The sequence below is a fragment of the Rhinopithecus roxellana genome, chromosome 13 (assembly GCF_007565055.1).
Source record: "Rhinopithecus roxellana isolate Shanxi Qingling chromosome 13, ASM756505v1, whole genome shotgun sequence".
NCBI classification, from domain to species: domain Eukaryota; kingdom Metazoa; phylum Chordata; class Mammalia; order Primates; family Cercopithecidae; genus Rhinopithecus; species Rhinopithecus roxellana.
Window position 1 is genome coordinate 97639035 of NC_044561.1, and position 24801 is coordinate 97663835.

The 24801-nt window shown below is 42.8% G+C and overlaps 1 protein-coding gene and 1 pseudogene across 1 annotated transcript; one reads left to right on the forward strand and one right to left on the reverse strand.

The window, feature by feature from the left end:
• Positions 1–881: 881 nt before the first annotated feature.
• Positions 882–2487, forward strand: LOC104674645 (annotated as a pseudogene).
• A 2643-nt stretch (positions 2488–5130) lies between these two features.
• CHGB (chromogranin B) lies at positions 5131–19001 on the reverse strand. Its single transcript, XM_010378920.2, has 5 exons — positions 18709–19001; positions 13983–14029; positions 13437–13530; positions 6390–8161; positions 5131–5522 (listed from the first exon to the last, which is right to left on the reverse strand). The coding sequence occupies exons 1-5, from the start codon at positions 18755–18757 to the stop codon at positions 5445–5447; spliced, it is 2040 nt and encodes a 679-aa protein (XP_010377222.1). The 5' UTR covers positions 18758–19001; the 3' UTR covers positions 5131–5444.
• Between the last annotated feature and the right edge of the window lie 5800 nt (positions 19002–24801).

Genomic DNA, 24801 nt, shown 5'->3' on the forward strand with positions numbered 1-24801 from the left:
AAACACCAGTAGGGTCACCAGTGGGCAGTGGAAAAGGTAAAGGCAGCCAATAAAGGCTGCATTATCAGGCAGGTCACTGCTGTGACACCTAGGCATGATCCACGGAGGAAGTCTGGGAGGCAGTGCAGAATATGTGCCTCAGGGTCTGTCCACCTGAGGGGAGTGGGTGCTGGCCTGCTTTATTGTGAGTTGAATTGTGTCCCCAGAAAAAAATATGTTGAAGTCTCACCCCTTAATACATGTAAATGTGACCTGATTTGAAAACAGGGTGGTTGCAGATGTAATTAGTTAAGACGAGATCATACTGGAGTAGGATGGGCCCTTAATTCAGTATGACTGGTGTCCTGGTGAAGAACACCAGGTTAAGAGACAGACTCACAGGGAGAGAGCACCCACGTGCAGACGGAGGTGGCAGTGGGAGATCTGCTGCTACAAGCCAAGGAAGGCCTGGAAGAAGCAAGGAAGAAAGAAGCAAGGATGAGGCAAGAAACCAGGAAGGAGCAAGGAATGATCCTCCTTTACAGGCTTTGAAGGGAGCACGGCCTTGCTAACACCTTGATTTTGGACTTCTGGCCTCCCGAACTGTAAGAGAATAAATTTCTGTTGCATTAGGCCATCCGGTTTGTGGTGATTTGTTATGGCAGCCCCAGAAAACTAGTACGATAGATATTTACTGACCCCCCTTGTCTGCTATAAGAGCTACCTCCTCCAGCAGCCTTCCCCTCCTCGCACCCCCATCACCCACCCAAATCATTGTCCTTTGCAAACAGGCAGTCACGATCCAAGGGCCAGGAAAAAAACAAAAAAACAAAAAAACTGCAGGCAGAGAGAAACCTGTGTGCCCAGGTTTAGAAAAATTTGCCATCAGATTTATAGCACTGATGGGCTCCCCATATGACGAAGCAGCAATGCTCCTGGAAAAGTATGTCACAGAGGGTTCATCTAAAAAGAATCTGGTTAAGTAGCACAGGCAGTTCTTCACTTAGCCAAGAGGAGGAGAACCAGGCCTTCCTTGACGGATGAAAGTCCTATGTGATTTTAAGTCTTATTTTTGCCATGGCTGGGGCTCAGTACACACCATCCCAAAATATGACTGGAGGAGACCACAATGTGTCACCCCAAAATATATCTCTTTGGCATATTTTGAGCTGGTTATTCAGAGAAACTGCAGACACAGGAATGGCTCTAAAAAGCTGTCCTTTTCAACAAGGAAATTTATCTAGAAAGGAAATCTACATTAGTAAAGTATCTGCGTCAGGAAGAAGGCTGCTCAGAGGTGAGGATCTCAGAAGGAAAGCTAATCAGCAGCCAGGACGCCTTCCCTGCTCAGGAAAGTACACGGACTCTAGTGAACCTGACAGACGACCAGATGGCCGCTGGCCTCCGTACGCACAAACAATTAAAGTACACAAAAGCCCATCATGAAGAAGAAAGACAGTAACAAAGATTCAAATGGCACGAAAAAGAATCTTCAGTTTGTTGGCATTAATGGAGGGTATGCAACAACTTCAAGTGATGATGTCGGCACAGATGAAAGCTATTCCTCTGAGTCAGATGATGAGTGTGATGTCACTGAGTAATATCCTCTTGAAGAAGAGGAGGTTGAAGACACTTGGGGAATGGCCGAAGGGCACTATGCCATTAACATTGAAGGTTTCAAGTCTGCCAGGGTGGAAGATGAAATTCATTTTCAAGAATGCGAACCTGAGAAGGTGAAAATCAGAGAGAGGCATAAATTAAGTGAAAAGATGTTGTCTGCTTGCAACTTACTGAAAAATATATAAATGACCCCAAAGCTTTGACCAGCAAAGATATGAGGTTCTGTCTGAACACCCTCCAGCACAAGTGGTTCTGCGTGTCCAGTCAGAAATCAGCCATTTCAGCCACTCTGGGAGACTACAGAGCTGCTTTTGAGGCTACCTCCCTGGATGTCCTCTACTAGGTCATCAACTTGGCAGATGGAAACGGCAACACAGTCCTCTATTACAGCGTGTCCCACTCCAATTTTGAGATTGTGAAGCTGCTGTTGGACACCCGCATGTGTAACGTGGATCACCAGAACAAGGGACTATACCTTCATCATGCTGGCGGCCCTCACGGCTGTGGAAGCAGAGGACATGCAGGTTGGGGAACTCTGGCTGAAAGGATGTGAGCCCCAAAGCCAGTCAGCTGGGGCAGATGGCCTTCATGCTGGCAGTCAGTTACTGGGCAGATCGGCATGGTGTAGGGTCTGCTGGCCTGTGGGGCTGAGGTCAACCTCCAGGACAACAAGGGCTCCATGGCCCTCATTGTGCCAGCAAGCACAGGCACATGGAGATCATCAAGCTGCTGCTGGCCCAGCTGGGCTGCAATGTCCACCTGGAGGACAACGATGGCAGCACCATGCTCTCGATCACTCTGGAAATGGGGCACAAAGGCATCACTGTTCTTCTGTATGCCTACATCAGCTTTGCAAAAGCCACTGGGCATCCCCTAGGCTTGGAATGAAGCCACAGAGTTTCATTTGATTGATCGTATGCAAATAGCCCTCCATTTTCATGCCACCATTAAGCTGCTAACTATTCCTGTTGGGGTGACAGACGCTGAATGTATAGGTATTGTGCCTGAGCTCACCAGCACACAGAAGCATAAAGGCCAGGGCTAACAGCTGAAGCTTTCGCAGTGCAGAGACTGCCAGCCTGGGCACGCATGCCTCCTTTCTGGCCATCTTCTCTCTACGGAGGGTGCACTCTAACCTACTCTGTGTTGCTGTTGAGTTTCTGCTCTGTTATGTACAGTCATAGGGAATTGTGAGCTGACGTTACCCAAAAGTACACCTTCTATTCCGTCTCTCCACTCCCAGACCACTACTACAGAGAAGTGTCAGGTTCTCATTGACAGCATGTTTTAAAATTTTTCCACAAATATTTACATTTACCAAATGTGGCACCATTAGAAAGCTCTTCCAAAACTCCATCCCAGCACAGTTTTGTTGATTTTCCTTTTGTCTCTTATTATTTTAAAGTAAGAAAGTTGATCATCAGTAACTTCAGCCTGGGCCAGACAGAACTCTCAAAAAGCATGAAATTTACAAAAGAAAATATTTTCATTTGGTTTTATCTAGGTAGATGTAAATATGACTTTTTAAAAAAAAGATTATATGAAATTGGCACAGTATTTTGTATTTCATACTAATTAAAGACATGAAGAACTACATGTAATATTATCATATTTTTGTTAATAATCGCACAACTCTGTTTCTAACGATAAAGGTTGAATTGTTTTTTCTATTCCTCCTTTTCTAACGATAAAGGAGGAATTGGCTATTTGCCGCTAGAGAAATACAGCATAGTTCTCTGTATTTATGGATCCCTTTATACTGTGTCACGTTTACTTTGGTCCTACATGTATTTAGATGTTTGAAGTGCCTTAGACTTTTGCCATATTTTCAAAATCAAACTTCATTAAGATCTAAAAAAAAAAGAAGGCTGCTGGATCACTTTGATTACTTAAGAGATTTTATCTGCGTAACAACACAACCTTTATTTATCATACAATTCCTCCTGCTACCTTCCCATAACTGTGTCCCCCAGGAGCCACAAGCCCCCTATTCTCTTCTGTAGTTCCGGATGCGATAACAACTTCAATCATCTGGCCCTTCTGAGTGTTATATTTTATGGGACTTCTGGGTCTATGCATGTAATTAAAATGTTTTTTTCTCCTGTTCATCTGCCTACTGTCAGTTTATTTCATAGACTTAATTATCCAACCTTTAGAGAGTAAAGAGAAGGTCTTACTCTCCTCTGCACCACCTTACAGAGAATAACTCTTTACCAAACTGTCAAAACAGTAGAAATCAACCAAGAAGAAGCCACCAAGGATGAGGAATTAAATGACGGGTAAAAACAGGGAGAAGGGGAATTGTCCAACTGTCTTGTCATAACAAGCTGCAGGAATGATTTACAGCAGCAGCAAACATTTCCTCTGCCACTGATATATACCAGGCACTGCTCTGTTTTGCATCAACTCTATCATCCTTGTAGCAACTCAATGAGACAAATATCTTATTTTATTGATGATCTTGAGGTTCAGAGAGGAAAAGTAACTTGCCCAAAGTCAGAGCTACTTAGTAACAGAGTCAGCAGAGTAAGAGCTCTCTTTCTTTCTTTCTTTTTTTGAGACAGGACCTTACTCTGTCGCCTAGGCTGGAGTCCAGTGGCACGATCTCGGCTCACTGCAGCCTCAACTTCCAGGGCTCAAGTGATCCTCCCTCCTCGGCCTCCTGAGTAGGGAGGGACTATAGGTGCACAATACCATGCCTGGCCAATTTTTAAATTTTTTGTAGAGATGTGGTTTTGCCATGTTGCCCAGGCTGGTCTCGAACTCCTGAGCTCAAGCAAACCACCCTTCTGGCCTCCCAAAGTACGGGGATTGCAAATGTGAACCACCATGCCTAGCCTCTATTTTCTGAGAAAGAGTCTCACCCTGTCACCCAGGCTGGAGTGCAATGCCTGATCTCAGCTCACTGCAATCCAAGTAGCTGGGACCGCCACCGTGCCCGACTTTTTTTTTTTTTTTTTTTTTTGTATCTGTATTAGAGATGGAGTTTCACCATGTTGACCAGGCTGGTCTCAAACTCCTGACCTTGTGATCTGCCTGCCTCAGCCTCCCAAAGTGCTGGGATTACAGGTGTGAGCCACCGCGCCCAGCCACCTCTATCTTCTTAAGGAGTAGAAATCCCACAAGAACTGAGGACCCAGGGATCTGTCTGGACAGGCCAGATGTATTCACTTCCACCTCGGAATTCTTCCCCTCATCCAAGCTTTCTTCTAAGCCCTGAAAAATGAACTTTGGCTGTCTACTTCTAGAGCTCTTTACATAAAGGAATTTTTAAAGTAATATCATATGATGGTTTTTGAAACAGGTTCTTCAAGCCCCTGTAATCTCTCTCAGCATGGGAGAGTAGATATCTTTTTCTAATCTATTTCTCTTTATATCCTGCACATTACTTCAAAAGGTTTGCTTTTTTATTCTATTATGCATCCCAAACCCAACAAATCCTAGGGCCATCTTCTGCAACTTACTTCTAAGAATACATTTGAAAAGTCACACTCCTCCCTCCTTGCCCAAAAGAAGCTGAGAACAATGAAGTTTTTGGTCTCAGGTGAGTCTTTTATTATTTCCAACTGAGACAAACATTTTTCCAAAGACAGTAGCACAGTCATTGTCACAAGCATGTTAATATGTCTATTTTGCAGAAAAGAATATGCTACAAGTCATGCAATTCACATTTTCAATAGCATTCTGGCAAAAATTAAAGACATTTCCAATTGTGTCAAACATTTAAGGAATAGTAAGTTCTACTTTCTGCCCTTGGGTAGATAAATGGTGTCTTCTCAGTGAAGTGGTGAAAAACAGATCATGTGAGGGCTGCTTCTTAACAGTGCCCTCTGCTCCAATGACAGTCAGCCCCTTTGGCTGAATTTCTCAGCTATCTTCTGTAGTTCCAAATCCATTGCAGCCAAGTTTTCAAGTTCTTTTTTCTGGAAAATACAGAAAAGTGGAGGCATGAGGTCCTGAACCAATTTATTTTGCTGTAGTTGGATGAAGTATGAATGGAAAGGGGAATTTTAGGCATGTTGGAAGCTACATTAGTCAACCTACATCAGTAACTCTCAAAGTGTGGTCCCCTGACCGGTAGCATCAGCCAGGAACTTGTCAGAAATGCAGACTCTGGGGTCTCACCTGCGACCTACTAAATGAGAAACTCTGGGGGCTAGGAATCCCTCATGATCCCGATGTACATTCAACTTTAAGAAGGACAACCTACATAATCAATATTAGGAAAAAAACATCGTTTGGGTAGGTACAGCTCCAACAGTGTTACCTCTCCCAGATATAAATTTCTGATGGCAGTAGGGCATGAAATAATAAAGATAGTAAACTAAATAGCCAAGCAAGTAAACTTCTCTATCACCTACTCTCCCTCCCTCAGGGACAGAGTGATGAACAGACAGATGACCAAGGGGAAGTTACCAGAACAGTAGTTGTCAACCTTGGCTGAACGCTCCAATCATCTGGAAGCTTTAAAATATTCTGACGATCAGGCAGCACCCCAGGCACTAAGTAGACAGAATCTCTAACAGTAATTTTTCATGCTCTCCAGGTGACCCCAGTGTGCAGACAAGGTTGAGAAGCAATGCAACCGAATGAGGTGGGCAAGGATGTGGACGATGGCTAAAGGTAGGTGGAAACCGACCCCCAAGGTGGCCTCCACTCCGTTACTAGGTCACCATTTTCATAGTGATTAATTCCCACCAATTTCTCCCCATTAATATCGGATAGTCTTGAACATAATGTGCTAACATTGACCAAAGTAAGTAATTTTAAACAGAAGCCCCACACTGTACCTCGTCCTCTGTCAGGACTGTCTGGTCAGCCCTGTCCTTTTCATTTTCTGCCTCCTGGCGGGTGCTTATCGGCTCCTCAGAATCATAAAAGTCTGGAAACTCGGCTGACTTCTTCCTGTAGTGAAGGAGCTGGTCCAGTTGGGCCACCCTGTCATACTGCCTTTTCAGGTCCAGCTTGGGGACCCTGGCGAGGTTTCTCTTCTCATACCCCCAGTTCACATCCTCTGAGAAGGGCTTTTTCTCCCACCAGTCATAGTTGTATTCTGGGAAGAAATTCTTCTCATTCAAGGTCAGCTCATTTTCCTCTTCACCCTCGAGAAAATTGTCATCCATGTTGTCTCTTCTTTCAAAATGGCTGCTCTTCCACTGGAGAGGGTCGTAGTATGGGTTAAACAGTTCCCCTAATCTCTTCCTCTTTTCAGCTGTGTGATGGGAGCCATATTGTTTACCTTGAAACCTAGCTTCCTCCCTGTTTTCTTTAGTGTCCTGCAGGTCTCCCTGCTGCTGCCACTTCCCTTGGGCTCCTTCCTCACCATAGTTGAGGTAATTTCTGTCCAGCTCTTTCCACGCACCTTGTGGACGCCTCCTTGCCTTGTCCATCTGGCTTTCTTGGACCTGGTGGTGTCCTTCACCCAAGAACCTTTTCTCTTCTCTGGCGTCAGACATGAAATAGGCACGTGGCTCCCCTCCCCTGCCTCTGTGATGGCGTCCCTTTCCCCGCTCATGGCCCCTCTCTTCCTCACTTTCTTCACCATATGCATGTGCCATCTTATCAAGCTCTAAGCTGGGGTAGTTTCTCTTGTCCTCCTCATCCCAACTCTCCTCACTCTGAGGTCTTGGAGCCCTGTATTCCTCACTGCCTCTGTCCCTATAGCGCTCCCCCTCCAGGTCCTCCGGGGCCTGGACGCCTGGATAACTCTTTATTTCTTCTCCATATTCGGGTTCTTCCTCTGAAGCCCTGTAGTGGGTTGAATGGTGGTCCCTCTTTTCCCCTAAACTGGCCATGCCGACGTTTGACTCCTCAGATTCCTCCAGGGAGTGTCTGTTTTCCTCAGAAGGAAGACTCCCTCCTTGAGAGGACCTGTCAGGCCTGCTCCTCCCGTGGTGGTGTCTGGGCCTCGTGCGTCGTTTGTCCACCTCAGAGGTGGCATCTTCCTCACCTTCCTCAGATTCTTCCTGACTTCGGGGTTGGCCTTTAGACTCCTGGGGGTGTTTCTCCTGGCTCCTTGCCTCTTCTCCACTCTCCTGGCTACTCTTCTCCCGGCTATGCGTCTTCTCCTCAGCGTGCCCGGCAGCATGTGTTTCAGATCTGGCCACTAACTCCTCTTTTTTTATAGCTGAAGCCTGGTTTCTTTCATTGAGGAAAGCGTTTTGTGTCTCTCCTGGCTCTTCAAGGTGTTTCTCTTCACTGCCATCTTCCCCTTGCTCCCCTTTTTGATAGTTCTCTCCCTTCTCCTCCTCCTCCTCCTCATCCTCTCTCTCGCTATTCTCAGAATGGCCTATCTTTGCTTCTTCGGAGACTTGGCTTTTGGAGGGATAGAGGCTCCGCTGGGGCTCATCCACTCGCTCTCGGCTGTGCCCACCTCCCTCTGCCCATTCCTCTGTGTCTGCCTTTCTTGGGCCTTGGGCGTCCTCCTCCCCTGGGGCTCCTGCCTCCTCCCTGCTGGAGGACCTGTGGGCTTCCGAGACATCATCTGGGTCTCTTAACAATCTTACTTCAAACTTTGTGTTTTCATTTTCAGTTGTTTCTTTGTCTTTGACGTCTTTTCTACCTATAATGAAAATGAAGAGTAGGTATAACTTCAGAATTGCTTGTGGTTCGACAAGCACCAGCCTTAGTAATCACTACAAATCCTGATGACACTGAAAATTGCTTGGATAATTATTTAAATTAATGAAGAATCTACTCAGATTCCTTTTGAAAGTAAATGCTATGAAAGCACCTCGACTGTGTTTAAATCTAGTAATAAACTGTCTATATTTTTATGTCTTCATAATACCCAGCCAGCTTCTCTCATTGGTACTGCCAATGATCAAACTGAAATCCAGATATGGATTTATGAAATATTAGAATTTAGAAGCAGAAAACATCTTAGAATTCATCTAATCCAGTCCAACCTCTTCTTTTTGCAGACATTGAGACTCAGCATGGTATAATCCAAGACCATTCTTTACATATTTTCTTCACATAGGAGTTAAAAAGTTGGCATTATGTGAATAGCTCTAACAATTATCCAGCTAGATAGCTAACTAGCCAAAATAAGAAATATCAAGATTCAAAGGAGGATTTAAACATTTGAAATGATTAGTTTATATCAGACTTTATTATCCAATTAACTGTAGACTCAACCTAGCAGTATGTGATCTGTAACTTAGTAGCTGGTGATAAGGGTGTACATTTCTTGCCTAAGAAAACTACACATCAGTGGAAAGGGCTATTTCTTTTTTCACTCAGGTTCCATGTACCCAACATGTTCTCAGATGTTGGGAAGAAACTTCAGCACAGTGAGTTATCTTTGTGTTTCCTGAGTCAGAGTACATGGTATAACTGATATTTTAATTGAATGCTGTTCTTGTCCACCTTTTCCAAATATCAATAGCTCCTTTACTAAACCCTCCTTAACTCAAGGGCACCCCAGGAAAGGAGATAGGCAGTTAGCACTTTCTCAGTTGTTAGCTGGGAGGGCTTGGATTTCAACCTATGTCACAGAGTTCAGATAAAATGCCTGAAGCCAAGGCCACTGACAGCTTTGGGTCTACACTGCAGGCACCGTATGCCCAAGTGCTGCTGAGCACTTCAAATGTGGCTGGTTTGATCTGAGATATGCTATATATGTAAGATACACATCAGACTTCTGAGAATAAAGAATAATGTGAAATAATCTCAACAATTTTTATATCATTATATGTTGAAATAATATTTTGGATGTATTGGATAATATATATTTCAAATAGATCAGATATATAAAATTATATATCGAAAAAAATTGGATAAAAATAAAATATATTATTGAAATTAATTCCACCTGTCTCTTTTTACTTTTTAAATGTGGCTACTATAAAATTTGAAATTATATTTGTGGCTCACATTATATTTCTATTGGGTGGCACTGATAAGTCATTTTGAAATGATATTTGCAAAATGGAAAAAAATTACTTGTTTTGTAAAAATGTCCAAGAAATAGTGGACTCCCCGTACCTCTCTGTTTAAAGCCCAGTCTGGCACGATAATAATATTCTCATGTTTATGAGGCAATGAAAATGTTCCTGGCCTTTTCCAGACATCTGAGGGAAGGCCCATCTGTCATCAGTCTCTTTGCCTCTTAAAAGCCAGTGGTGGTTAGTATGGCACTGGGGCATGGCTTTCCAGATGGGCACAGGGAAGCATGTGGCTCTGGGCAGTGCTATTGACTAAATGTTTGTGTGATTCCAAAATGTTGAAGCCCTCATCCTCAATGTGACAGCATGTGGAGGTGGGGCCTCTGACAGGTAATAGGTCATCAGGGTACAGCCCTTACAATGGGATTAGTGCCCTAAGAAAGGAGATATGAGAAAGGGATGATTTCTGTCTCCACCAGATGAGGATACAGTGACAGAAGGCAGCCGTCTACAAGCCAGGAAGTGGGCCCTCATCAGACACTCTGACCTTGGACTTCCAACTGCTATAACTGTGAAAAATGAATGTTGGTTGTTTAAGCCATCCAATCTATGGTATTTGACATAGCAGCCCGAGCTGACTAAGACAGACAGATACTGATGTCATTCTGAGCGTCGGTTGAAATAGAGTTGATCAGACAAGATCTCAGCCTCCAGGGGCAGAGTCACTGTGGCCCCTTTCCTACTGCCGACTGGTTTGTGAGTCTTAAGTGTCAGGAACAGAAGTATTTTTATTTTTTCCCAATTAAATATGTACTTCCTGAGCAGCCTGTGCCTGAGGCTTAACTCTTCCTACTAAATTTAGCTTTAAGTCCCCGCAGGTGAGCCTGGAAGAGGGCTGTGATTAGCAGCACACATTCACTGTCAATCTGTAAAATCAAGGTGTGAAGCTCACGCTTACTTTCAAACAAAAACAGGGAAATGCATCTGTCATGCTGTAAGGATGACCAGCTCAACCCGAGTCAAAGAGATTCTTGTACCTGTTAAGAAATTAGACTATGTGTTCCCTGAGGTCTCTTAAATCCATAAAACAATGATTCTGTCCTACTCCCCAAATACTCATTTGCTTAGTGAGTATATGCTGACTCAGAGACATGCAAGTAGGAGTGGGAGTGGAGATGGGCGTGGGGTGGAACAGAGGCTGTACAAAGGCATTCATCTAACCAGTCGGGCAAAAGCTCCTCCAGTCTTCTGATCGGTTTAGGACACACCAACAAGAGAGAGAAAACTAGAATGGGATAAAAGTTGCAAACTGGTACCTCACAGGTGAATTCTGTTTGACCTAGACAGCAGTTTTAGTACATTTGAATTCAGAGGCGATACAAAAATACCAGGAGATGTCTTTTAAAAATCAAAATTTTAACTTCTTTTGAAAAATCCCAAGATCTGACAACGCAGTCTGTATTTCTCCATAATGGGATTAGAGCTGAGAATTATCTGCTCCCCCTCAGAAAAGGCAGGTGCCCTCCAGTCTGTGAGTCACTTCCTGTCCTGCCTTACTCCTTTGTGTGATTTGTCTGTCTAGCCCTGGCTGGTGTTTAAGGCTCAACCACAGAGGAGCTCTTAAACCTTCCCCATCTCAGCATTCTGTCACTCTCTGGGTATAACATCTCCAGGATCCTTAGATACATAGGTCATTTGATTTTTCCCAGTTTCCCTATGCCTCTCTCAACAGACATCAAAAGACCTCAGGGCATAATCAGGGCTGGAGCAGAGGCTAGAGTTACTATGCCATAATCTAAGGGCTAAGATCTTGGCAGGCAGGCACAGGCAACTTTTCCTAAGCAATTGTGGTTCTTTGGTGACCTGATAGGACAGACCCCTCACTTTTGCATTGGTCTAGTAAACAAAGGAAGAGAAAGGGAGATACCAAGATGGGTTTGCCAAAAGGAGCGGCCTCTACTCTCTGCCTAGTGACCCACTCTGCTCTTACTCACTTCCTGTAACTTCTGGAAAAAAGAAGTTGGAAAGAAACTCAGAAAGAGGTATGTGGGATGGAAGTGGTAGGAAAGCTTCCATCCACTGTTGCTGGGGTCCCTAAAGGCTCAGGCCTCCATGGCTACCATTGTTACCCTGAAGCCTCCAAAGGCAGATTGACTTAATTCAGGTTACTCTTCTTCTTCTTTTCTTTAGACAGAGTCTCTCTCTGTCACCCAGGCTGGAGTGTAGTGGGGCGATCTCATCTCACTGCAACCTCCGCCTCCCAGGTTCAAGCGATTCTCCTGCCTCAGCCTCCTGAGTAGCTGGGACTACAGGCGCACGTCACCACACCCGGCTAATTTTTTGTATTTTTAGTAGAGACAGGGTTTCACCGTGTTAGCCAGGATGGTCTCGATCTCCTGACCTCGTGATTTGCCTGCCGCAGCCTCCCAAAGTGCTGGGATTACAGGTGTGGGCCACTGCGCCCGGCCTCAGGTTACTCTTCTGGCCAATCACTATTTGCTTTTTTACCATTTCATGCATGAGGGTTCATGTGTAGCTATAGCAAGAGAGTCTTGTCTGGCAATGAAAGGTGGTTTTTATTGTTTTTGGTTTTGTTTGTTTATATTTGATGGAGTCTCACTCTGCCACCCAGGCTGCACCCAGGTTGGAGTGCAATGCTGTGATCTCAGTTCACTGCAACCTCTGCTTCCCAGGTTCTAGTGATTCTCCTTCCTCAGCCTCCTGAGTAGCTGGGATTACAGGTGCCCACCATCACACCCAGCTAGTTGTTGTATTTTTAGAAGAGATGGGGTTTCACCATGTTGGCTAGGCTGGTGGCAATGAGAGACTTTTTTTTTTTTTTTTAGACCGAGCCTTACTCTTGTTGCCTGGGCTGGAGTGCAATGGTGCAGTCTTGGCTCACTGCAATCTCTGCCTCCTGGGTTCAAGCGATTCTCCTGTCTCGGCCTCCCGAGTAGTGGGATTACAGGCACTTGCCACCATACCTGGTTTGTTTGTTTGTTTATTTATTTATTTATTTGCATTTTTAGTAGAGACAGGGTTTCACCATGTTGGCCAGGCTGGTCTTGAACTCCTGACCTCAGATGATCCACCTGCCTCAGCCTCCCAAAGTGCTGGGATTACAGGCGTGAGCCACTGTGCCCACCTGAAAGATTTTTAAAGGTGAAAAAATAAGATAAAATCTACTGTTTACAGCCTGACTAAAAGTTTAAAAGCAGAGGACAGTGTTGAAGAGGGCAGTGTTTTCCGGATTTGTTTGAATCAGTTTGGCTTCATGCATAATAGAGACTGCACAGTTTTGTAAAATTGACCTCATAATGTCAATTTCAAATGGGTACTGCTTATATCACTGTTCAAATTTTATTTTCGGCAGAAATGGTTTCATATTGAGAACACTTCACAGGCTGGACTCAGAAAGCAATTAGTCTGCCTCACTGGAATGCACTGCCTCTACCTGAAACCCTTCCAGTTCTCAGGCCTGGAACTCCTGGTACCATTTGGTGGTACCTTCTATTCTGGTAAGCTGTGCATTAAAATATTTTAGCTAATTTGTTGTGTAAACAGGCCAGAAGTTTAAAGTCACCTTTCTAAGATTCCTGCTTCTCAAAATCCAAAATCCCGTTCTAAAAATCCAAAATATGGAACTAAGGAATTTAAGAATGGATAGACATCTGAAAGACTATCATTGAGTTCAACTCCTTCATTTTACTTTGAGGAAATACACCTAGAGAGACAAAGGGTCTTTCCCATAGTCACACAGCTGCGAAGTGGTAAAGCAGGAACTAGGAGTCATATCTTCTGTCTCCCAGATATTGGCTCAGTCAATCAACACTTCCTAGTGCATTATGCCCCCAGGCCATTTGTAGAAAAAGAGGAAGGTGATGTGGAGGGAGTAGGAACAAAGAGCACTGCAGCAACAAAGATCTGCCTGCAGTGCGGGACACTTACTCTTCTTCAGGACTTGGCGGCACTCAGGGGTGATGGGTGGAGTGCTGGACTTCGACAAGGCATTTGAGAGGACCTCAATGATGCAGCGAGTCACCTGGGGGAAAACCCGAAAGCAGGTTGGAGAAGCTGGTGTCACTGGATGACAGACTACTCAACCCAGAGCTGCTGTCAAGGAAGGCTTGACTACGTGACCTGCGCTGATGCAGTATTCTTAGGGCAGAGATACAGATTTACAGGAACAGAATGAAATCTTCCAAACCTCTAACAGAACAATGCAAGAAGGCACTGATTAGGCATTATCTGGAGAAGGGAAATAGACATCTGTTTCTGAACCAATGGTGCAGCTATCCTCAGGGGCGCTAAACCATCCTGACAGGAGATAGGAGCTCACTGCAGGAGGGGCATCCCTTGCCCACATTCTGTCAGCGATGAAAACGTGGCTTTGTAAGATTATGTCATGCGTGTGTTTGGTTTGGTGTAATAGGGACTGGGAGAATCTAGAGTCTAGATATAAGTTTAGATTCTAAGATTGACATTGCAACTTACCATTTCTTCATTGTGGTTCCCGTTATCCACTGGCATGGAACTGACAGCTTTCAAGGAGAAAAAGAATGGAAAATGACTTGAGTTGGGTTTTGGAAGCTGTGTGACCCCAAACTCACAAAATCACCCCACATTAGTTGTTGTTTTTCCCCTGGCAATGTCTTAAATATATTTGGAAACAAATGTTATTTTAGATCCGGTATAAATCAAATCTAGACCACAGACAAGGAGGGGTCTTCTGGGGTACCAGAAATATCCCTTTTTTAAATCTCAATGCTGGTTACATAGGTGTGCTTATTAAGCATATACTCATGATCTGTTCAATTTTCTGTATATTTTACTTCAATTAAAAGTTTAAACTAGGGCCAGGCGCGGTGGCTCACGCCTGTAATCCCAGCACTTTGAGAGGCCAAGGCTGGTGGATCACGAGGTCAGGAGATCGAGACCATCCTGGCTAACATGGTGAAACCCCATCTCTACTAAAAATACAAAAAATTAGCCAGGCATGGTGGCATGCACCTGTAGTCCCAGCTACTCGGGAGGCTGAGGCAGGAGAATTGCATGAACCTGGGAGGCGGAGGTTGCAGTGAGCCAAGATCATGCCACTGCACTCCAGCCTGGGCGACAGGGCAAGACTCCATCTCAAAAAGAAAAAAAAAAGTTTAAACCAAACTAAGTCTAATAAAACAAGAATGCCCTCCTTGATCTTCTCTGCCTACTCCAAATGGGTAAAGATCTGTGGCTCTCTCTCCCTATCTCTGTTTCCAAAAATATATCCTCCCAAAACTTATTTCCTTGACAAAAACATGGTTATGGGTGTCTTCCATAATTAATTACCTCATTTTTTACCTGCAAGGCCTTTGCCTGAACAAGCTCGTTTGTGCATCCATATCAACATTGTGTTTCTCTTCCTCCACACTGTTTGCAACCATGTAAAGAACATGGCAGATATCTAACCCTCCTAGTATAGCATCAAGTCCATAATATATGCAAATTGGTGTTTAACCATTGGTTTATAAGAATATTTTAAAAGAAAAATTTTAATTTATTTCAATAAAATTTCATGGGATTCTGCCTATCTTACAACAGTGTTTGAAGTTGCGTTGTCTTCTTAGAAAATGCTTCAGGTAATTTTAATTTTTCAGTGCCATTTTTTTTCTCTCTCAAAGCTGCTTTGATTATTTTTTCACTTTGACTTTGTTCTAAGCCCTTTCTATTAGAACAGCCCAAAGCATTTACATATAAGTCCATCTCCACAGTTCTCCTGGCATTCCCTGTAGCAGGCAGCTGAGCAGGAGAAGCTCAGTGCAGAAAATTATTTTAAGTCCCTGAGAAGAGAGTAGAGCTAGCTGGGGCAAGTTCTCAGACATCAGACATGAAAGCTATTCAAATGCAGCAACACAACTTTTCCTTGCAGAATGCAAGGAAAGTCTCTTTAAACATTCCCCACCCCCTATCAATTACATATCATGGGGCTCAACCTGGAAATAAAACACCTATTCATTTACTTTACTAAAGTTTTCTTTTCAAAGGATGATCTGGGATCACTTCAATTGTTTCAGGAAGCCCCAAGTTATGCAGTCCATTAGAATCATTAAAAAATATTTGAGAAGTAGCTAACGAGCTAAGAGGACCCCAAGTTTTTCCTGAAATGCTTATCAGGCAAGATCCAGTTGGCCCACTTTTGGTACCCAAGGTCCAATATACTCAACTGCTCTTTCATCCTCCAAATGGCTATTTGAGAACACACCCACTTCAGCACTTTCTCTTTCCACCGGAAATCTGTAATTTCCTCTGGAAATAAATGACTATGAGAGAATAACTCCCCTAATAAATCAGATGACTTTTAAAAAAATCCTGCTTTACTAAGCCTTCTTGATAATGCAGTTTCTTGCTAATACTTCCCCCCCCCCTTTTTTTTTTACAAATGTAAAATAGATGTTTCTATTAACTACTGGTATTGCCAAAGTATTAATAGTTACCAGATTTGGGGGCAGAGAAAGATTTTTCTTTTATTACTCTAGACAACTTGTAGCTTAGGTTTGTATTTATGAAACCATTGTTTCTCTGACTGAGGCTCTTCAGATCCTTTTTGATGGAAAAAAAAAACTAGGGTCTGCTTTGGAACATACATTATACATCTTGGTGAGATATCTAGGTGCTTCTGTATTTTTCCAGTAAAATTTGTGACAACAAGGTTATAGCCGAAGGCGTGTTGTTATCCTTAAAGTAGTTCAGCTTACTTTTGTATGTAGTAAGATTCAGGTGGCACAACAGAAAACCTAATGCTCTCTGTCTGCAGGGATATAAGAAAAAAAAAGAAAACCTAGTGCTCGTGTTAAAAGTAAAGCAATCAAATGGTACAAAAATTATCAAATAATGTGGTAAATCTGAGAGTAACTTCTGATGTATTAATATCTAAGACTATTAAGGTTTGATACCAGATAGAAAATATAGCTGTAAAATAAGTTCAACAAGCTCTTCTGAATTTAGAAATCATTTTCCCGGCCAGGTGCAGTGGCTTGTGCCTGTAATCCCAACACTTTGGGAATCCGAGGTGGGAAGATTACCTGAGGTCAGGAGTTCGAGACCAGCCTGGCCAACATGGTGAAACCCCATCTCTACTGAATATACAAAAAGCTGGGTGTGGTGACCCACACCTGTAATCCCAACTACTCAGGAGGCTGAGGCAGGAGAACTGCTTGAGCCTGGGAGATGGAGGTTGCAGTGAGCTGAGAGGGCACCATTGCATTCTAGCCTGGCCAACAGAGCAAGACTCTGTCTAAAAATAATAATAATAATAACAATAAAATAAAATAAAATAAAAAAGATAAAGCATTTTACCTAGAATAATATGGATATCATTTTACTACTTCCCTTATATTAATTTTTAGAGTGCACAATAGCTTCCATAGGAGGTTGTGCATCTCCTTTCAGAAGTTCTTAAGGATAAGTGAATGAGCTAGATGGTTTCTTGAGGCTTCCTCCAGCCCTGTAATTTGCAAATAACCAGCTCTACTTGAAGGCTAACATGTCTCATTGCCAGAGGCTGTGGGGAGGTGGGAATGGAGAGGTTCTTGCCGATGGGTTTGTGGTATCTTTCTGGGGTGATGAAAATGTTCTGAAATTTGATAGTGGTAATAGTTGCACAATCTGCAAATATACCAAAAACCACTGAATTATATACTTTAAAAGGGTGGATTATATGATATACAAATTATAGCTCAATTTTTACAAAGATTATGTCTTCATTTTAGCTGCTATTAAAATATAAACTTTTATTTAAAATATTCTGTTACATAAGAGATCTGTAAGTATCGTACCACAATAGTTAAATCATTCCCACAAATGTCACTGTTTTTGTGGTATACAGCCACCCAAGCAAAGCAATTCTTTTCTGAAAGTATTTTGACCAGAAATAATTCTAAATATTCATTTGATTTTCCTTAATGAAATTGAGAACATTTATTGACAATTTGTAAGAATGACAAGAATTTTAGCAAATTCTGAATGTATATAATTACGACTGGCTTTCATTTTGTCTCTGCCTTTTGGATCTAGTAATTGCTGCCAATAAAAGCTTCATATTCATGGATGGCAATATCTCAATTCTAGGTAGGAGTCTCAACCTGATATGAACAATTTTCTAAATCATTAAAACACCTGAAGAAAACCTGTAGTTTAATTTGGTGCTAGTATACTTACTTCTCAATAGTCTCAATATCTCAATACCCATAGGTGACTCTACTTCAACACACACACACACGCACACACACACACACACACTTCAGATCTTCAGAGATGATTTGTTTGAGATTCAGGGTAGTTTGAAAGATTAATCCTACAATCTTCCATACAAAAAGGGAAACAGTCAAATATCTACTACTTAAAATTCTATCCTCCTAAATTGACAAAGACATTTTGTTTTTTTTACTACTCCAAAGGTACTTTTGTGGTTATTTTGTACTCTAATAATTTTCCTGGAGTACAGAAGTCAAAATACTGCGGTTTCCATTCATAACTAAAAAATGAGGGGCACATATTCTCAGGACTGCTGAGGCTTTCAGAGGTTAAAAAAAAAATTCCTTTGAGTGTGAAATTAGAAATTACCTGTCCCTAGAGATAGAAATACAAAATAGAGAAACATATTAAACTTGTACATACATGAGCACACATACACACACACATTATATATGGACATGTTAAGAAAAGGGATATTTCTTACATACATATGGGACTCACTTTTATCTCATCATACTTACATGACAATAACAATAATAAGGGAAATTATGCAGGCACTAAATAACATCATACATGTATTCCTGCTTCTCCGTAGTCGCCTGGCTTTAAAAAGCCAAACAGATACAGAATCAGACAACAGGGTCTCTCTAGACGGGCAGAGAGAGTGTGACATCTTAGAAGCGAATACAAAATGTGGGGTTTCCTTGGAGGTATGGCACGTTTTCTTCCTTCCTATCTAGAGGAAAACTCAGATACAAAAAGAATGAGGCTCCCTTGTTTGGGCTAAGAAGCCCTCTAGCTTTTTCCAAGTCAAACGGGTGGGAGGAGTTGAAGGAAAACACCCAGGGAGGAGAAGAAACGAAGCAAGAGAGAAACCTTCCCCTCAACCCCCCTCTCTCCGGGATCCGCCAGCCTGGCTGCGGGAGCGGCGGGGAAGAGCGAGGCTGGCGCTGTCCGCGGTGCTGACCGGCCCGCCGCGCCCACTCACCCGCCAGCCCCACGGCTCCCAGGAGGCTGAGAAGCAGCGCTGGCTGCATGGCCCCGCTCGCCGGCCCCTGTGCGGAGAGGAAGATGGCGGCTGGACCGGAGAAGCGAGGCGCAGGAGGAAGGCGCGATGGAGCAGCCCCGGGAAACCAGCGTGCCTCCTGGTCCCCGCGGTGTGGCGCGGCTGGCGCAGGCCACGTTCTTTTAAAGGGCAGGCGGGGGCCGCAGGGCCGGGAGGGGCGGGCAGTCAGGAGTGGGCGCCCCCTAGCTCAGCCCTGACGTCACGAAGCAGCACCCCCAGGCGGCGACGCAAATGGGCGGAAATTTACGCCAGTCCAGTCGCCTGGTGGGCAGGGTCTGGAGCGGGGGTAGGGGGAAAGGCGAGCCAAAGAATGGAGGGGCTAGGGGAGTAGTGCAGATCTGAGACGGTGGGGGAGGCGGGAGGTCCCGCTTAGATTGCCTCAGCCTACTCCCCATCTTCCTCCACACACTTTCAAATCTAAAACCGTGTGTTTGAGACTGTATGCATGTGTGTAGTTGTGCTGAGATGTGTTCATGACGAAGTCTGTTTGTGTCTCCTCGACCTAGCTGAGGAAAAGACTCCTGCTAACGAGAGAGAACTAAATGGTTGGTCAGGGAAAGTGGAAAAGACAGTGATAGTTTTAAAAGTTAAAAGTGCAGCCGGAGAATATGGGACCTGCTGTTCCCTCAAACTTTTCTTTTTGTCTTTATATCTATCTACCTATCCGTGATTCTATCTCCTATTCATGACTCTCTGTCTTTCTTCCTTCCCCCTCTCTGAATACAAAACATATACACGGTGAAAAAAAAATCAGACGGTACAAAAGATTTACTATAAAAGTCTCCCTTGCCTCTTTGTTTCCAGTTCTCAGGTTCCTCAATTCCTCTTTTCATCAACACAACTTTACTACTCTCTATAATTTAGGTTTGACTTATTTTGGAACATATACAGTTGCATCTTCTTTTGAATGATGTATTACATTGAATGGATACAATAGAATGTATTTAAACAGCTCCTTTTCTAATGAGTATTTATTCAGGTTGTTACCCTTTGGTCTTTAATTACTCCTTTACAGCATAGCCTTAGTCTCATGGGTGGGTCTTGTAATAACCTGCTGGTAAGAAATAGTCAATACTACAAACCCTGTGTGCATCCTCTCTTGCTTTCAAATTGAGACAGTAAAGTATTTTTGTTACTATGTGTGAGAAAAAGGTGAAAGCATCTTCCAGAATATTTTTGATGTGGGTTCCCTCAGCCTAATGAGCAACTGGGAAGAAGCAGCAGACAGGTGACCTGCACAGAAGAGGAATAACACAGGCTTTGTGGAACGGAGTGAGACTTCACTGGGCTCTCTTCATTCAGGGAATGAAGATGTCTGCATGCACAGCTCAAGCGAGGTATCAGTTTAGTTTTCTCGAAAATTAATGAGGTTCAAATTCTTTTTGTATGTGCTAGGTGAATGGCTACATCTTCCTGAAAAAGCTGGAAAGTATTTCACCAAGATCACAGCCACAGAACAATTAAAAGAATAGTCTTAAAAAGGATATTAGTGGAACAATGGATAAATGTCGAATAAGATCTATAGGTTAATGTATTGTATTGTGTTGTGTTGTGTTGCATTGTATTGTATTGTATTCTATTGTATTGTATTAATGTTAATTTCCTGATTTTGAAAATTGTACTGTGGGCCGGGTGTGGAAGCTCACGCCTGTAATCCCAACACTTTGGGAGACCGAGGCAGGTGGATCACCTGAGCTTAGGAGTTCAAGACCAGCCTGGGAAATGTGGTGAAACCACATCTCTACCAAAAATACAAAAAAAAAAAAAAAAAAAGAAAAAGAAAAAAGAAAAAAAGAAAGAGAGAGAGAAAGAAAATTGTACTGTGATTATGTAAGAAAATATCCCTGTTTTTAGGAAACACACCTTGAAGTATTTAGAGGAAAAATGGTATCATATGTACAACTTCCTTTCACATTTTTAGAAAAAAATATAAAGATAGAGAAAAAGAGAATGCTAAGGTAAGTATGGCAAAATGTTAGCATTCAGGGAATTGAGGAGAAAGGTATATGGGAATTTTTATACTCTTTTTGCATCTTTCTGAAATCTGAAATACTTTTAAAATTGAAAAAAGAATATTTGGGGCACAAAAGAGTCCGTTTAAAACCTCTGTAGAGCAGTAGGTACAGAAAAATAAGCTGTTGAGTGAGGGCCATTCCTTGGCTGCAGATCTGCAGCAATCTTTCCTCTAGAGTTGAAATTATATAAGGGTTCTAATACTCTTTAAGATGCACTGATTGCCAACAATTCTTTAAAGTTACCACCTTCCAGGAGCATCTGCATCTCGATTTTCCAGTGATTTCCTTCTCTTCTTGCTCCCTTGAAAAGCATGGAGTTAAACAATGTTAACGTCATTCTGTGGCTTCTCAGGCTGGGGGCTTGGTCTGAGTTCATTACTCATCAAGTCCTGACGTAGGAAAGATCTCTTCATTATTGTCAACTGGAATGTAGAAAAAAAAGGCAACCCTGGCCTACAGCCAGTTCCCACATTCAGACTTAGCTTTCTTTTTAAATTTTTCATCATTGTACAAACTTTTTATGATTTTTGCCTTTCACATTTAGGTCTCTATGTACAAAAGGAAAAAACAGCCATAAGGAGAAGCTTTTTTTTTTTTTTTTTTTTTGAGACAGGGAGTCTCGCTCTGTCACCCAGGCTGGAGTGCAGTGGCGCGATCTCAGCTCACTGCAAGCACCGCCTCCCAGGTTCACGCCATTCTTCTGCCTCAGCCTCCCGAGTAGCTGGGACTATAGGCGCCCACCACCACACCCGGCTAATTTTTGTATTTTTAGTAGAGATGGGTTTTCACCGTGTTAGCCAGGATTGTCTCGATCTCCTGACCTCGTGATCCGCCTGCCTTAGCCTCCCAAAGTACTGGGATTACAGGTGTGAACCACTGCGCCCAGCCAAGGAGAAACTTTTTAAAAGAATTCTCTCAAAAACAGGATGAAGGAGGAAAACCAAAATTTTTCTTAGGGACTAGGCCTTAGAATAAACATGGCATGAGATAGGGGTATAGTCTTTTTGTTTTGTTTGTTTTTGTTTTTGAGACAAGGTCTTGATCTGTCACCAGGCTGGAGTAAAGTGGCATGATCATGGCTCACAGCAGCCTCCAATTTCTGGCCTCAAGCAATCCTTCCACCTCAACCTCCTGAGTAGGATTACAGGTGTTTGCCACCACACTTTGCCAATTTCTATTTTTTTGTAGAGATGGGTCTCACTATGTTGCCCAGGCTGGTCTTAAACTCCTGACTTCAAGCGATCCTCTTGCCTTGGCCTCCTAAAGTGCTAGGATTATAGGCATGAACAACTGTGCCCAGCCACATTTTTTAGCATATTATCACCCAGTTGTCCTGGAAATTTTTATTGAAGTGACCATCCTTTCCCATCTGCTCTGCAATGTCACTTAGAAAAAAATATCTACAGTCCATAGGTATGTTGCCAGACTCTTCCAGAACATTGGTCCATTCCGTATCACTGAACTATTTGTTCCTTGAAGCAGCACCACACTTTCTCTATCATCATATCTTCTTAATTTTAAATAAGTCTTCTTTTTTTTTTTTGAGACAGGATCTCACTCTGTCACCCAGGCTGCAGTGCGGTGGCCCAATCTCAGCTCACTGCAACCTCTGCCTCCCAGGCTCAATGATCCTCTCACCTCAGCTTCCAGAGTAGCTGGAACTATCAGCATCTGTCACTGTGCCTGGCTAATTTTTTCTATTTTTTGCAAAGACAAGGTTTCATCATATTGCCCAGGCTGGTCTTGAATTCCTGTGCTCAAACAATCAGCCTGCCTCGGCCTCCTAAAGTGCTGGAATTACAGGTGTGAGCCACTGTGTCCTGATGTCTGATGTAAAAGTTCTTCCCACCTTGTTTTTCCTTAGGATGGTATGGGCCGTTTTTGGCCCTTTGCATTTTCATACGAATCTTGGAATCAACTGTCTATTTTCATGAAGAAAAAAAAAAACTGTTAGGATTTTGACAGGATAGATCAATTTAGGAACAGTTGGCATCTCTCCAATTTTGGGCAGTCTTAGGTTTTTTTTTTTCGTTTTTCTTTTTTTTTTTTTTTTAACGTGGATTAAGTGATCCTCCTGCCTCACTTCCCATTGCGTTGTGATTACAGTTGTGAGCCACTGTGCCTGGCCTAGACTTAGCTTTTTGATTGCTGTTAATGTTCTGAATATAATCTTACCTCAAATAGTACAAAATACCAGGAAAATAAGACATAGGAAAGAGTATCTTTCAGAAATACTCTCAAATAATTAAGGAGGAAAACAAACATACCTCCTCTAGGAACTAGGGCTTAGAATAAATCATGGTTTTGTACATGGCTCCTGAAATAGATTTTCCATCAGAGTCCAGCTGGGAAAATGAAACCAACAGAGGGAATTTGATACAGGAAACAATACACAGAAAAGTTGAAAAAGTGAAGAAAGGAAGAAAGTGAGAAAACCCAAAGATTAGCAACTGCAGGCAGCTGCTATGCCCCTAGGGATGGAAGGATAAAGAAAGGATGTGCCTCCCTGGAGCCCAGAAACATTAGCCACTTAGTAGGAACCTCTGCCAGCTAGGTAGGTGGGATTTGGGGCCATGGGGAGGAGGGGCTGTATGATGGGAGCTGGAAGTACAGAAGAGAAGCAGCCACGGCTAGAGATGCATCCCCTTCCTCCCAATAAGAGAAAAGGGCAGAAATACGTTGGCTTCTTCTTTTTAGTGCTAGTGCCTTTTAGTGGCCGAACCTACCTGGGAACAATTGACAGGGAAGCCCAGGGAATACAGTTTGCAAAAGCCAGTCCCCTCAGTGATACAGAAAAGAGCAGGGGATGGAATTTAAAAGCAAACTGACAAATAAATGCCATGTAGATCAAAACCACCCAGGAGTAGAGGTATTGAATTTAGATTTTCTTTTAATATTCACAAATTCATTTTGTTTGCATATATGAATGCTGATTAGGTGTCAAGCATGGTGGTAAATACATATTTCTTTGGTCATAAGAAACTACATGATCAATCACAACATTAATGGTGCTCTACCTACTCTAGCAGAGTTCACCAGCCAGTCAGGGAGTAAAGCTGACAGAGGTGTAGGTTGGACTCCTGTTCCAGAAATGGAGGGCAATGCAATGAAATGACATGCAATGAAACTGACACCACTCTGGAAACTGCTGACCTGCAAATGGACTTTTACAGAATTCCATGGGTTTGTGGCCAACAGGATAAATATTTATCTCTTGTGAATTTAAGTGTTTTCCTAATAAAGAGCACTATGTCAACAAGTAGTTTTCCTTGGGTAGTTTGGTCCTAGAACACATTTAGTACCTGGTTTCTTAGGTCAGATTCCTGGACTTGAACATAATCAGATTCCTGCACTTGAACATAATCAAGAAATCAGAAACCAAACTTTCATCCTAAGAGAGGATAGAGATCATTTTTTTAAATCTACCAAATTATGGGTAAGATAACTCCCTACGACTTGCATGCAGATACATATTAGTAAAAATTCACGTTTCTCAAGGGAAGGCAACAGGTAGAGCCACATTCAAGTGTGACAAAACAGGAGATGTTCCTCTAGAAATCTGGAGTTTATATATAGTGGGATGGTCAGATGAACAGTCTCACTTCTTATAATTGGAGAAAAGTCAAGCAACTAAAATTGAGAAGTAGGATAACTATGCTTTGGTTCTGACGAATTGATAAGACCCAAATCTCTTGACAAATCTGTAGTTTGCCACATATCCCTTGGAAAGGATCTAGAACGAAGGGTGCCTGTAGGTCTTTTTTATGTCCCTCCCCGAAACTCACACTCAGTTTGTAGAACAATTTAAAGTCTCCAAAGCACTTTCACAGATGCTGCATATTGGATTTTTTTTTTTTTAAATGTTATGAAACTGACTGCTCAGGCCTCTTAACACCCTCTTTACAAGTGAAGGATATGAGGTTAAAATTAAAAACTTGAAGTATTTTGTTTTATTTTGTTTATGATCAAAACATTTGGTGGAAAGAAGCAGGCTGAGATT